The sequence below is a fragment of the Arachis hypogaea genome, chromosome 3, assembly GCF_003086295.3.
Source record: "Arachis hypogaea cultivar Tifrunner chromosome 3, arahy.Tifrunner.gnm2.J5K5, whole genome shotgun sequence".
Taxonomy (NCBI): Eukaryota; Viridiplantae; Streptophyta; class Magnoliopsida; order Fabales; family Fabaceae; genus Arachis; species Arachis hypogaea.
The window spans coordinates 140949824-140965715 of record NC_092038.1 but is presented as its reverse complement, the minus strand read 5'-3'; the positions used below and the strand labels follow the sequence as shown (position 1 = coordinate 140965715).

General features: G+C 30.2%; 1 protein-coding gene across 1 annotated transcript; it reads right to left on the bottom strand.

The window, feature by feature from the left end:
- Positions 1-664: 664 nt before the first annotated feature.
- Positions 665-4186, bottom strand: LOC112734723 (anthranilate synthase beta subunit 2, chloroplastic). Its single transcript, XM_025784166.3, has 8 exons — positions 3980-4186; positions 3709-3866; positions 2494-2564; positions 2299-2336; positions 2059-2169; positions 1718-1817; positions 1462-1597; positions 665-984 (listed from the first exon to the last, which is right to left on the bottom strand). The coding sequence occupies exons 1-8, from the start codon at positions 4104-4106 to the stop codon at positions 883-885; spliced, it is 843 nt and encodes a 280-aa protein (XP_025639951.1). The 5' UTR covers positions 4107-4186; the 3' UTR covers positions 665-882.
- Positions 4187-15892: the final 11706 nt, after the last annotated feature.

The window sequence follows — 15892 nt, the reverse complement described above, 5'->3', positions numbered from 1 at the left end:
TCGAGACCGACCAATTTGGGTGCATGTTTTTGTAACGGGCGAATCTAATGTTTAATATTCTTGTTCTTGGCTTCACCTTTAACAACAAACATAAACCCTGACACAACTCTAAACATGTCTTTGCTTATATTCTATTTTTTATTAATTATTTTTTTTCACTTATGTTGCCATAATAAAAGGATTTAAAATATTGTTATTCGGTTCAGCCTGTGATTAGCACCAATAATATAACCAAAAATAAAATTGTAAATAATTGAGAACTTAAAAAGAGAATTGAGCTTCTGATATGAACAAGTAGGTTAAAATTTTCAGAATGTTAAATTGTTAATTCAAGACTCGAGAGAGAAACAGCTGATTTAATTTTGCATTGTTTAGATAACAATAAAAAGCAGTTAACTAATATTAAAAACTAAAAAGCATGGAATAGAATCATAGTGCATTTGTGTTGGGTGCCAACCAGGTCTGAAGTGGAGGGAGGGTGAGGCAAAAGTCAAGTAAGTCAACCATGAAAAAGTGTGTTATCTTCATCCCTTCCTAGAGCCACATAATAAAACTAATAATTCAGAAGATAACATGCCACGGAATCACTACTCAACCATATATGGTAGAGAATGAAAATAAAGATCCTCATAAACTATAGCCAACTTGGAAAGAGATTCTCACATAAATCACAACAAGCTTCTACAACTTTTATATTTATTAGTAAGGCCAAATTTGTAGGTCTACAACAATCACATTTATCGCTTATAGTATAATGAATCAATTTCACTCCAGCCTAACTTATAGTTTTGCCAATGAATTTCTTAAACTGTTTTCCCTTTGATGTATGTGGTCATCACACCACAAATGTTGCAATGCATTAAGATTCAGCACTAAACATTTTCATGAACCACCAGCCTCCTTTCTCTCAATGAGTTTGATAAAGTTTCGAACAATTTCCTTTCCTTCGGTTGTTATAATGCTCTCTGGATGAAACTGCACACCCTGCAATTTTGAAGAACTTAAACTTTAGCACAGAATTGCCGGTTAATAAAAGCATGAACAACCAAAATAACCCCTTCAATGCCAGAGAGTAAATTCTTGATTTGTACATTCACCTTTTCAAACATCAAATTCTCAATTGAGTTTATATTTTAATATGCAGCACAGTTTAGTGTCTACACAGACGTACTGATTTATTAACTCATGCTATGTACCTTTGTAGTGTATTATACCCAAATTGACTTCTCGGACATCAAAATAGTAACGAAGCACATATTAAACAAAAGTGATGATGACCAAGATCTCTACAAACTCTAAATTCAGGTCCATGAAATTTCAAAATATTTCAAAAGCTGTCAGCTAAACTCCATATCAAAATTGAAAACCAGATTACACTATTTTCATGAATTTAAGAGAAGGGCGATGAATCTTTTCTTGATCTGATCAAAAGAAATCCCCATATAAGGAATAGGGTGTTACCTGTAGATGCTTATACTTCTTGTGACGAGCTGCCATTATAAGACCATCCTCAGTCCAGGCTGTCACCTCAAGTTCTTCATGAGGAAAACTCTCCTTTTCGATCACAAGGCTGTGATATCTACCAGCTAAGAAAGGACTGAAAATAACAGCGCGGTAAGGCCAACTAATGACACAACTCAAAAATAGAAAATAGAAAAAATCAAACAAATCAGAATACAAAAATCGAATTTCATAAATAATATCAATGAATCCCTACTTTGATAATCCGGCAAATAATCCATCTTCTCCTTTTTCATCATAATACACCAAAGAACTTTTCCCATGCATGACACCATGAGGAGATCGAACAATTTTCCCTGCACAGGTTAAAGGCATAATGTCTTAATCCTATTTCAACTGTCCAGAAAAAGGGAAGAAATGAAAATGATGGAAATTAAACTACAGGGGATGCTTGCGCTGAAACCAAAAGCCATGTTTGCACCAAAAAAAATGTAATGTGAACAAATATACAAATTTATCAAAGAGATCTTGCTGTCAGTTATATGCACCAAATATATCAGTGGTGGCTAAAGGTTGAAGAAATCTTAGAAGACACACCTCCAAAAGCTTCTCCAATGCATTGCAAACCCATGCATACACCAAACAAAGGAACAGTTGGCCCAAGTTCCAGTACAGTTTGCAAAGATATTCCAGAATCTTGAGGCGTGCCTGTAAGGTTGAACATTGTGTATCATATGTCTTATGTGTGTATTGACTGTATTCTATTAATTCATTTTCTTCATCTAATATATAAACATCAAACTATGACAATAAATGAAAATTCAAGAAAAGCCTTACCTGGACCAGGTGATATTAGCACTCCTCTAGGATTTTTCCTAATAAAAAAGAAGATTATTTTAAAAGACCATAGCGTAAATTGAGAACCTTAAGAATATGAATATCTATTCTCCCACAACTTGCAGCATGAATATCAATATGGTATACATGCATAAGCATTAAAAAAAAAAAAGAAAGAAGAAGAAAGAATATTACTTTTTTAACTCTTCCACGGTCAACTCATCATTCCGGTACACGTCAAATTGGAAACCCAACTCCCCCATATACTGCAAATATCATAAACACAATGTTAGAATACCGTTTTACCACAACCAGTAAAAGTTAAAAGATGTACAAGTGTAACAGTAAATTCTCCACAAGGCTTTCATCCTCATTCCAATTTCAAACCCTAAACCCTAGCTGCAGGTTGAATTCCTTTTGCTTCAAACCGGAGAGAGGGATTTCAAAATTCAAAAATTTTATGACTCTTCTGAAAAAGGGCTCATCTTAATATGAAGCAAAAGATAACAGGGCAAAAGGAACTCAACCTGAAGCATATTTTCATCATACATGCAGCCAAGCGGAGTTAAGTGGATGGAGTAAAGGTAAAAGGAACACCCCATTGCTTAGAGGGTTATCATACTAATAATGATTTTAGTAGGCAACCCAAACCAATCCCTTAGAATCATACTTTCATACTCATTAATTTGTGGTGTTTGAAATAGAACAGTACGACATTTCATTCCTTTGTCTTTACAGTCAATCCATTCACAATTTTAACCCTCAACATCCTAATCCCCGTAGTGGGCAATAAAAATTGGAAACACAGAATTGAAATTCAATTTGTAACTACCAATCCACCCCTACTTCATTAAATTTAGACTAACTTAGTTCAGAAATGATCCATATGAATCCTACATCAAACTATTTGTCATTGTTGGTTTCCACCTCAATTCAAGAGGATCAAGAACATGGATATAACACAGAGGACAGATATGATATAACATGACCACAAGGATACAAGAAAATTTTAAGATTAATGACAAGACACAGCTGTGATACAACATGGAATGTTAGTGTAAAATCCCCAAATTCCAAATTAAACCGTGGAAATAATGTTACAAATTAGTGTGAACAATTGTAACTGAAGTGGTCTTAGTCCCTCTAGTTCCAAAATATATGTCACTTTGAAATTTTGCACCTGCAAAACTCATTGTATTCAAAGTTTTAGACTCGATTGTATCCAAATACATTGAATTCTAAATAAATTTCATTAATTGAGCATCTAAAAACTAAAAAGTCTTCTAATCAGTCAATTCGTGTGAGCCAATGACCTAAATATCATCACCTCAAGCTAACCAGTGAAAGTAATCGAAAACAAATCATTGTAAACATCAAGAAGACACTACAAAAGTGGCGAAAATAATGAACCTGGCAAAGGTTATAGGTAAAGCTGTCATAGTTGTCAATCACAACAATCGGATTGGTGGAGTTCTTAGCAGAAACGGGTGAGTTCGAACTCGATTCCAATACGCCCCCTGTGGCTTTTGGAACCACCCCATTTTCCCTTTTTGCCGATACACTTAAACCTGCAATAAAAACCAAAACTTTTATCGTAAACAATTGAGAAAATAAAATCAGGATTGACATTTGCAGGTGGGAAGAAAGAAAAAAGTGAAAAGGGAAGAGGAAAGTGAAGTACTGAGTGATGAAGTGGGTTGATTCCGGAGAATGAGGGTTAAGTGGGGGGATTGGGATCGTTTGGAACAGAGAGAAGGGTTTTGGTGAAGAAATGAAGTATGAAAGAGCGACAGTGACATAGTAGCCATGATCCAAGGACGACCAGTCTCCTTTAAGCTCGCCTTGTTTTGTTATGCACACTAACACGGATTATCAAAAACTTAAATATAAAAATTAAGGGCCCGTTTGGATCAATTTCTTTAAAAAAATTACTTTTTTTAAAAAGGAATTCAAATCTACTTAATAATATACTAAAATTGAGTTTTTTTCCGGTTAATGAAGGTGAGGTGTCGATCTCTCGTGACTCTGTTTTTCCTCCAAAATAAATACACTTTTTTTTATTCTAAATTATTTTATACAAAATATCTTTATTATAATTATATTATAATTAATATTTAATAAATAATACATAATTATACTAATTTAGGAATATATCTTCCTTATAATTATATCAAATCAATATTTAATGCATTATTAAACTACTTATCAATTTTCAATTAAAAATACTTTTAATCATTTTAATAATAATAATAATAATAATATATGATAATGACACCGGTCGTGGTAATCATGATAAGAATATTTGATTCTAATCATAAAATGATCAAATGTTATGATATTAATAACGCACGTTGATTTTAAATATTTTTAGTCATTTTAATTATATTAATTTTAAAAATATTGATATAATTCTAATTCTTATTCATTATCCAACAACAATAATAATAATAATAATAATAACTTGAAAAACCCGTATATAACCTATTTCAATTACCCATGTATTATTATTAAAATTCTATATATAAGTCTTGAAAAATACGACATGGCACGGACTATTAGTGTAGAGTTGTTTAGGTTTGTTTAGGAAGATATAATAGAATTTATATTTCTAAATCTACTTAATATACTAAAACTAGATTTTCTCCTAACTAATGGAAGTGAAGTGTCGATTTCTCATGAATCTATTTTTTCGCCAAAATGAATGCACTATTTTCGCTTCTAAATTTATTTTATAAAAATATCTTTATTATAATTATACTATAATTAGCATTTAAGTAATAATACATATTATACTAATTTAGAAAAATATCTTTACTATAGTTATATAAAATTTTTTATTAGAGTTATATAAAATCAATATTTAATGCATTATTAAACTACTTATCAATTATCAATCGAAAATATTTTTAATCATTTTAATTATATTGATGATAACAACAACAACAACAACAACAACAACAATAATAATAATAATATGATAATTATATGATAATAGCACCGGTTATTAATAACCAATTTATATTTCTCTAAATAAATAAATTTATTTTAAAAAAATATATTTATTATAATAATTATATTACAATATTACAATTAATATTTAATGAATAATGCACAATTATACTAATTTAAAAAAATATCTTTATTATCTATCTATTCTATTATATAAAAAAAAAATTTTTGCATTTAATACCAGAACTGATGCGACATGCTCTCAAGGTGTTTTCTGATTTATTTCATTTAATTTGTTAAAGCAAATCAATTATAATTAATTAATTATATCAATTAATTAATTTGATTAGACATTCAAATTTTACCATTTATTATAATTAATTATATCAATTAATTAATTTAGTTAATTATATTAATTATTTGATTTGATTGGAGTAAATATAGAATTATTTAATAAATAATAAATATGATAACAAAACATATGAATTAATTTAATTAGTTTATTTTCTCAATACCCTCTATTTATACGAGATCAAATGTTTTTTACTCATTCGCTTTTTTTTCTCTCTCTCTCCCTCCTCTCTCTCGTGTTTAGGTACATTTTTTGTAATTTATTTAATTTTCGTTTCTTTTATCTTTATTTATACATTTCATTTTTTTTATATTTTTAAAAGTTTTTGTTTATTTTAATTGCTTATTATTAGGCGACCACTTTTTTTATTTTAGCTTCTGATAAACAAAAAAATGTGTGATTTTTATGTTATTTTTAAATAATCTTGCTATAATTTTGTTTTGTAATATTCTATTTTGTCATGTGTACTTCAATATATATATATATATATTAAACAATTAATATATACGTTGTTCGTGTATGTGGTTTATATGTTAATATTTTTATTGATTCTCTTTATTTTATTTTATTTTTGTGTGTGTCTCTTTGTTGCTCTTTATTTTAGTTATATATATTCATTGATTTTTCTGTATTGATGCTCTTTTTATTTGAAAAATCCTGACAATTTAGAGTGTATATTATGACTCATGTGATATTCATTAATTTAGTGTATCTTTTTAGATGATTTATGTTATAATGTGTTTAAGGAGTTGACTTAAAATTATAATATGATATATAAATTTATAATATGATTTATAATATGCTAAAATATTAGGACATTATCATATAAATATTTTTTTATTTGTCCCTTAGATTTAACTATATAGGATCTTGAAAATTATACAATTATGTATTAGTTATTTTTTCATATAATTATGTATTGATCAATTACATTAGTGAGACTATTTTTAATATTAATATTTATAAATATGCTATTATTTGTATAATTGATTGAATCATCTTATTCGTTTAAATTTAATTCTATTGAATTAATTATTTAAGGTGCCATCACTATTTCTATTTTTAAATAATTTTTTAATATTATTTAACAATTCTAATAATAACAATTAAAAAAAGTAAGACGGTAGAAAATTGCAATGACGATAAGATTGAAATACCCGTGATAAAATTATGTTGATAATATACACTTGGGTATTACTAACAACTATGTTAGTAATTACTTAAAATAAATAACAAAATAAGTTATAGGGTATTATTTTATTTAAATTATTAATAATTAAAAGAATAAAATGTCAGTAATTATTTTTAAAATAGACATTAAATTTAATTTTATGGTACTAATTATTTGAGTTGTTAATAAAATTTATAATTTTCATATTTATATTTACTCAATTTATATATTTTATTTTATTTTACTTTAACAAAAAATTGAGAAGTGCATTTTTAATTATTTATTTAGAAAGTATAGCGAAATGAGTTATATCAATTATAATTAATTATCGATAATTGATATCAATAAATTGATTGTATTAATTTATAACATGAATAAAGTGTATAAATGTTGTGAAATTAATTATAATAAATTAATAATTAATAAATAAAAAACTAAAAAAGATTTTTTTTATTGCTTTTTAATAGACATACATTTTTATAATTTTACTTTCTCTTTATCTCTTCCTTTCAAATGTATTTTTTTAATTTATTGAACTAAATCAATTATATTAATTATTTGTATTAACTAATTAAGTACTTTTTAATGGGTTATTATAACTGTGCCTTTAAACAATATGTTAAAAATATTATAAAAAATATTTTATAAAAGTTGTTGCAAAATAAATATTTTTAAAATGTGTCCTTAAGACACAAATTAACTAAATTATTTTTTAATTTAATGTGTTTAATTCATTCAATTGTATTAATTATAACTAATCAATTATATAATTTTATTTGATTAGGATAAATATTTTATTATTTAATATTTTATTTGATTGATTAAATTACATTAATCATAAATTCAAATATTTAATTTAATTAGAGTAAATATCAAATTATTTTAAATTTTGTTTGATTCATTAAACCAAATTAATTATAACTAATTTATTATTTAATATGATCGAGATAAATATTAAATTATTTAATATTTAATATATAAAGCAATGAAATAAATGAACTCAATTAATTTAAATTATTATCTTATTATTTTATATATCCCTTTTCTCTCTCTATTTTGTACTTCAGGTAAAATATTTGTAATTTTTTATTTTTATTTTTTATCTTAATTTTGTTAATATTCTTTTATGATTTTGTTTTATATTAATTTTTTTTATTTATTTTGATTAATGGTCATCTCATTTATTATCATAAATACTGAATTAAATAAGTCATTATTATTTTTGATTTAGAATTAAATGAGAATAAAATTAGAGACACTATCTTATTTGGTCTTTCGGGTTTAATGGGTGTGACACTCAAATATAAATAGTGACTTCCGGATTTTGGTCTCCAACACATCAAAACTATCTCCGTAACTCTTTTTCCATAAAAGGAATTTCGATTCAACTCTATCAGGGATACAGAAGATTTTCAAAGAACAAATGAATGGTCTGAATTTGCACAAATTCTAAATGTTCGAACTTACGACGTTGTTTCAGTTCGTTGTCGTTACGAGAAGTCGAGAATGACTCTAATCTATACGTGTCTAAGAACTAGAATAGATTAAATATTATTTAGGTAATTTATTTCTAATATTGGTATTTGATTAAATTAGTTTTAGAGAAATTTAAATTGTTGACTCAATTTATATATTACGACTATTCTTTTTGAATATATTATTTTTATATTTTTTAATATAATTTTTTTCTAATTTTTAAGTTTATTTTCTTTCTCATTTTATATTTCAGATTAGTAATGTAATTATTAAGAAAAATGTATTTAAAAAAAAAAAAGAAATATTAAACATCACTATTTAAAAAAAGAAAGATACATGAAAAAAAGGAAAACAAATAATTAAAACATCACTATTAGAAAAAACGGTTAATATGCGTATGAATGGAGTCAGAATTGAAAAATATATATAGATATAAAAAACATTATTACGCGATTGTAGAATAAAAAATAATCATATATATAAAACGAAATAATTATAACAAAAAAATAATTAATATATGTGATTTAGATGTTTTTAATAACCGTAACACAGAGTTTAACAAAATATAATTCACATATTTTTTTTATTTATGTATATGTATAGAATTATTTATGTATATGTATATATATTAAGAAAATCTACCGTAATATATATATATATATATATATATATATATATATATATATATAGAGAGAGAGAGAGAGAGAGAGAGAGAGTTATTTAACAAAATTAATATATAAGGTTATGAAAAATTCTATCCAAAATGGTTCTCATGGATAGTAAGGTAAGTTGATTATTTTCCATGATTATTTCAAGTAATGTTAGGTCCATTTTATAAATATTTTTGGTTCATATATTTTAATGTTTTTAATAATTGGTAACATAGAGTTTAATAAAATATAATTTATATATTTTTTTATTTATGTATATGTATAGAATTATTTATGTATATGTATATATATTAAGAAAAACTACCGTAATTAATATATATATATATATGTATAGAATTATTTAACAAAATTAATATATAAGGTTATGAAAAGTCTTATCCAAATTTGACAAGAACAAGACGACTTACATAAAAATGGTTCTCATGGATGATAAAGTAAGTTGATTATTGTCCATTATTCTTTCAAGTGATGCTAGGTCCAATTTATAAATATTTTTTGTTCATATTTTAAGTTTATTTGATAAGTAAACCCTTGCATGTGAACAAAGACAAAGACAGTGCGATTTTATAGATTTATAAGTGCTAATAACCTTTATATTTAATTTATTTTATAGTGTGGTAATAACTAATATATTTATTGGTGGATTTAACTATTACTATATTATTTATGATCATATTCAGTATATATGTCTGATTTATTGAAAAAAGTAGATTATTAAAACCGATTAATAACTATTTTAGAGCTAAACCAAATAACACTAAATTAAAAAAAAAACAATACATAACGTGTTGCTTTTTTTATTAATCAAATTATTATAATTCAAATTAATTTAAAAAAAATAATTTAAAATTATAATTTCAATCTTATTACATGCATGTCATGGGTAATTATAATTGTTAATCATCAAGAAAGTAGTCTTTAGTAATTTTTTTTCTTAGATAGCATTTGTTTTGAGGGATTAAGACTTGATTTAAAAGACTAAAACTCAATATTATGTCTGTTAGTTTGATATTGAAACTAAAATTTCAGTATCAAAATACAAAATTTCAATCCTTTCATACCTCCAAAAAATGAGGACATATAGACTACAATTTTAGAAGACGGAGACTGAAATTTAACTAATAATTTTTTAAAAATACCCTCATTTCAAATTTATAATTTCAACTTTATTTTTTATGCAAATCAATTGTTAGAGTATAATTAGGATCAACTAAGATTAGTTAGTACTATTTATCTTTTAAAAATACTATTTGTACACCAAAATCAGTTACTAAAATCAGCCACAAATGTATTTGTGTATAAATATATGTGTGGTTTAATTTATTTTCAATGTGTATTTGTATTCAAGTATGTATTTTATATTAGTGGCTGATTTTAGTGTACACGTAGCATAACTCTTTATCTTTATATAACATATCTGTATATTTATTGTAGGATCTTGTGTTTTTATTATTTTGATTCTTCTAGCACCTATATATACCATTGTACATTGTACTTTTCTATTCACACTGAATAATACACAAAATACCTTTTTCAGATTACTCTCTTGTTTCTAACATGGAATCAAGAGCATATGTCCTTTTTTTTCCATGAAAATGCGTCCATAGTCCCTTTGTTTTTCTCTTTCGGCAGTGTTTTTTGACCTCGTTTTTCGATCCTTTCCCAACGCTTTGGTTCGTTAGCGCCGCCACCGGACGCGCCGCCTGAAGATCGGTATCCGCTTCAGGTTCTCCTCTCTCCAGACGTCTCCAGCATCGTTGGATCCACGCCCAAGATCAACGGCACCACAGAGCACTACGTGTCGAAGCCAGAAAAGCACACGAACTCGCTCCAGACTGCGTCGAACCCAACCCAGCCCGCCTCTCCGACCCATGTGACACCTCCTTCTCCGCGTCAACACTGACGCGTTTTCCTTCTCCTATCACGCGTTGCCATGTGGCCTACCCTTGTTGACATGGCATCTGACATGGCGGCTGACGTGACAGACAATGGGACTATCCCTAAGGTTTTTGGGTGAGCTCTTTTTTATTATGCCCTCTATTTTCTGGATTTCTACTCCAAATTTGTATCTTTCTCTCCTCTCTTTGATCTCTATATCTCCTATTATGAAAAAATTAGATGTTTTTGCTGCCACAGACAGAAGGGATAAATTCTCGAAACTATAACCGTTCTGGGCACCTCTTCTCAGTCTGTCCTTCTGTTGAATGTCGCAAATGCCAATAAAAAGGTCACATTGGCTACAATTGTCCACAACTGTTCTGCCATTATTGAAAGCTCTCGGGACATTTGATTACTACCTGTCCTACTCGCCCACCACATCCTAATCAACTCAAGTATCATTCTCGTCCCAACTTCTCCAAGAATGTGTCTGTTTCTGATGTTACTGCTACTACTGAATCTACCAACTCTGCTCCTCTCAACCCGTCTCCTGTCTCTCTATCTTATATTGCGTCTCTTCTTAAGCATTTTCTCTCCCTTTCTTGTAATACTCCTGCTACTTTTTCGACTCCTCAAAGTAATTCTAAATGGTATTTTGATTTCGGTTACTTTCATCACATGTTTTCTTTGCGTCAACTTTTTTTGTCTTTGTCTATCACTACAAATGTACCTTCTGTCAATACTGCTGATGGTTCCCTCTTGTATGCGACACACAAGGGTTCTATTTTTCAGTCAACTATATATCTCCCTAATACTTATTATATTCCAAAACTGAACTTTAATCTTATTTCTGTTGGTCAACTTGTTGATATTGGTTTTGATGTCAATTTTTTTATTTCTGGTTGCCATGTACAGGATCGTCAGACGGGACAAATCATCGGGACTGGATGTAAGGTCGGAAGGTTGTTTGAACTCAAGAATCTTCATATTCCTCCTGTGTCAAATCTATTTGCTGCTTCTTCTCCCTCTACCCTTTACTTGTGGCATCACCGTCTTGCCCACAGCTCCTTAAAAAAATTACATCATCTTGTGTCTCAAGGTGTTTTGGGTCAGATTACTAATGAGTCTTTTAATTGCATTTCTTGTCAAATTATCAAACAACCTGCTTTATCTTTTCACAATAATTCATCCCTTGCTTGATCTCTTTTTTATCTTATCCACTCTGATGTTTGGAGCCCCGCTCCCACCGCTTCTATGGGAGGGGCTCGATACTTTATCATTTTCATTGATGATTATTCACGCTTTACTTGGGTTTATTTGATGAATAATCGCCACGAGCTACCTCAAATTTATATTAACTTTGTCACTATGATTAAAACTCAGTTTTCTAAGGTCATTAAAGTTTTTTGACGCAATAATGCTATGGAATACCATGACTCCAAGCTTTTAACATTTCTTGCAGAATAGGGTACTTTGTCTGAGTTTTTTTTGCCCTGGTACGTCTCAACAAAATGGACGAGCTGAACGCAAATACCATTACATCCTTGACTCTGTTTGTACAATGCTTACTTCTTCTTCGTGTCCTGAGCGTACTTGGAGTGAAGCTGTTCTTACTACTATTTATGTTATCAATAGACTTCCTTCTTCTGTCATTGGTAATATTACTCCCTTTGAGCGTCTTTATCATACCTCTCTAGATTACAGTTTTCTTTGAGTTTTTAGTTGTATCTGTTTTGTTCTTCTTCAGTCTCATGAACATAGTAAACTTAAACCTCGGGCTCGCATGTGTTATTTCTTTGGTTATGGCACGGAACACAAAGGTTATCATTGTTGGGATCTTCTCTCTAAACGTATTCGTATATCTTGTCATGTTGTATTCTGGGAACATCACATATTTTCTAGGTTCTCTTCATTTGAGTTCATTCCTCCTACTCAGTCACCATTTTTCACTAACCCCAATGTTGATATTTTTCCTAGTGATGGTTGACAAACCCCAATTTGACGGTTTGTTTTGCATTGAATTTAGAGTATTTTGATAACCTTTTGTCACATTTAGCCTAGGAATTAGCATGATTTTGTTATCTCTCCCATATTTGTGCTTAAGTGTAAAAACATGCTTTTTAAGCCTTATTTTGATGAATTCTAGTTCTTCTTTGATTCCATAAGATGCCTTGATGTGTTTGCTAGTAATTCCAGGATTGAAATAGGCTAGGCATGGATCAAAGGAAGCAAGGAAGGAAGCATACAAGTGGAGAGAAGCATAAAAAGTCAAAGAAGCAAAGTCAGCCATGCACGCGCACGCGCACAAGGCGCTCGCGCGCACATCGCAGAATTAGCCAGGGACGCGCACGCGTACCGTGCGCGCACGCGTCGATGAGGGCACATGACCTCACTAATGCAACACGTGCCTGGCGACTTGAGAGGGTTTCTGAACCCATTTTTGGCGCCAAATTGCTAAGGAAAATGAATAAAAGGATGAAGGATTAAGGGGAAGGGAGACTTTTGACTATTCATGATCTTTTGACCAATAATCACTTTTAGTTTTAGAGTTTTAGAGAGAGAAGCTCTCTCTTCTCTCTAGAATTAGGATTAGGAATTAGGGTTAGATTAGGATCTCATAGTTCTAGGTTTAATTCAAGACTCCTTCTACTTCTACCTTCAATTGATGATTGATACACTTTGGTTCTTCTCTCTCTCCCTATTCTCTTGTTGTAATTTCTCTTATTTTGTTTCTAGGTTTTGTAATCGAGATACTCTTGTTCTCTTTATTTCCTTTTAATAATGCAATTTGAGGTAATTCATGATAATTGTGATTTCCTTGGTTGTTGTTGTTGATCCTTTGTATTCAATTGTAGTTAGAATTCATTCTTGTTGTGAATTGACTATACTTTTCTTTTGTGCCTTCCAAGTGTTTGATGAAATGCTTGGTTGGATTTTAGTATAGATTTTGCTCCTCTTGGCCTAGGTAGAGTAATTAGTGACACTTGAGTTATCTAATTCCTTTGTTGATTGATAATTGGAGAAATTGCTAATTGGTTTGGAGTGCACTAAAGCTAGTCCTTCCTTGGGAGTTGGCTAGGACTTGTGGCTCAAGTCAATTCATCCACTTGACTTTCCTTTAATTAGTAAGAGTTAACTAAGTGGTAGCAATGAACAATTCTCATCACAATTGAGAAGGATAACTAGGATAGGACTTCTAGTTCTCACACCTTTCCAAGAGACTTTTATAGTTTTTAGTTTATTTTCATTGCCATTTACTTTTCATGCTTCTTATCCAAAACCCCAAAATAACTCATAACCAATAACAAGACACTTTATTGTAATTCCTAGGGAGAATGACCCGAGGTCCAATACTTCGGTTTATAAATTTTAGGGGTTTGTACTAGTGACAAATAACTTTTTGTATGAAAGGATTAGTGATTGGTTTAGAAACTATACTTGCAACGAGATTTCATTTGTGAAATTTTAAACCGTCAAAAATCCGTTCATCAATGATTCTACAGGTTCTATCTCGAGTCACCCTCTACAGCCTCCTACTCTTCTGCCTTCTCCATCTCCCGATGATTCCAGACCGGACGATGATCCTGCTCCTACTGTCGTGCCTCCTCCTTCCACTCGTTCTTCTAGGATAAGAAATCCACTTCATCATCTTCTTTATTATCATTATTTTTCTACCATTTTTCATGAACATGAATCTAAGTTATTTAGAGAAGTCTCCACAAATCCAAGTTGGGAGCAAGTAATACAGGAAGAAATCCAGGCACTTGAAAAAAATACACATTTGGGACTTGGTTTATCTTCTTTCTGATCAAGAAGTTCTGAGTAGTAGATGGGCATACAAGATCAAGACTCACTCTGATGGTTCTATTGACCGTTATAAGGCACGATTGGTTGCTCAAAGTTGTATGCAAGTGTATGGTATTGATTATGAAGAGACTTTTGCTCCTATTACTCGTCTCACATCTGTTCGAGCTCTCCTTGCCATTGCTGCGGTCAAAAAATGGTCTCTCAGACAGATGGACGTAAAGAATGCATTTCTTAATGGGGATTCGAAAAGAAGGTCTATAAGAACCCACCTCCGGATTATCCTTGTCTTTCTAGTAAAGTCTATCTTCTTCGCAAGGCAATTTATCCTTGTTCTTCTACTTTTGTATGTTGATGACATGATCATTACTAGCGATGATGTTAATGGTATCTCTGATCTAAAAGTCTCCTTTCACCATATTTTTTAGATGAAAGATCTTGGTTCTCTTAGTTATTTTCTTGGTCTAAAGGTCATATCCACAGATGACGGTATCTATCTCTCTCAAGTTAAGTATGCTTTAGATCTTCTTGCTCGCACCGGGATTACAGATAGTCGTACTGAGTCTACTCTCTTTGAGCCTAATGTTCGATTTACCCCTTTTGGATGGTAACTGTTTTGGATAATCCTACTCTTTATCGATAGTTAGTTGGAGGTCTCGTCTACTTGACTGTCACATGCCCAAACATCGCCTATCCAATTCATGTTCTTAGCCATTTCTTGTCAGCTTCTCGTACTACTCACTATGGGACTGTTCTTCGCATTCTTCGATACATCAAAGGCACTCTATTTCATAGACTTCATTTTTCTGCCCATTCATCTTTGTCCCTTCGGGCGTACTCAGATGTTGATTGGGCTGGTGATCCCACTGATCGTCATTCTACTACTGGTTATTGTTTGTTTCTTGGTGACTCTCTCATTTTCTAGCGAGCCAAGAAGCAAACGTTCACTGCTCGCTCAAGCACAGAAGTTGAATACCGTGCTCTCGTTGATATCACTGCTGAGGTTGTCTCAATTCGTTGGCTTCTCGAAGACTTCGGTGCTCCTATGTCATCCCCGACTGATGTTTTTTGTGACAACCGCAGTGCTATTCAGATTGCCCATAATGATGTTTTTCATGAACGCACCAAACACATTGAGATTGATTGTCACTTTGTTTGATAATGTCTCCTTATTGATGTTGTTCGTCTCATAGTTGTTGGAACTCTGGATCAGATTGTAAATATCTTCACGGAGGTTCATCATCCTACTAATTTTCGAGCTTTAGTATCCAAACTCAAGATGGAATCTTTAGC

Coding starts and splice junctions, on each gene's coding strand:
- LOC112734723 (XM_025784166.3), bottom strand. CDS start 4,106: ATGGCTACTATGTCACTGTCGCTCTTTCATACTTCATTTCTTCACCAA. Junction 1,818..2,058: donor CATTGGAGAAGCTTTTGGAG/GTGTGTCTTCTA, acceptor TAACCTGTGCAG/GGAAAATTGTTCGATCTCCT. Junction 985..1,461: donor AGAAGTATAAGCATCTACAG/GTAACACCCTAT, acceptor TCAAAATTGCAG/GGTGTGCAGTTTCATCCAGA.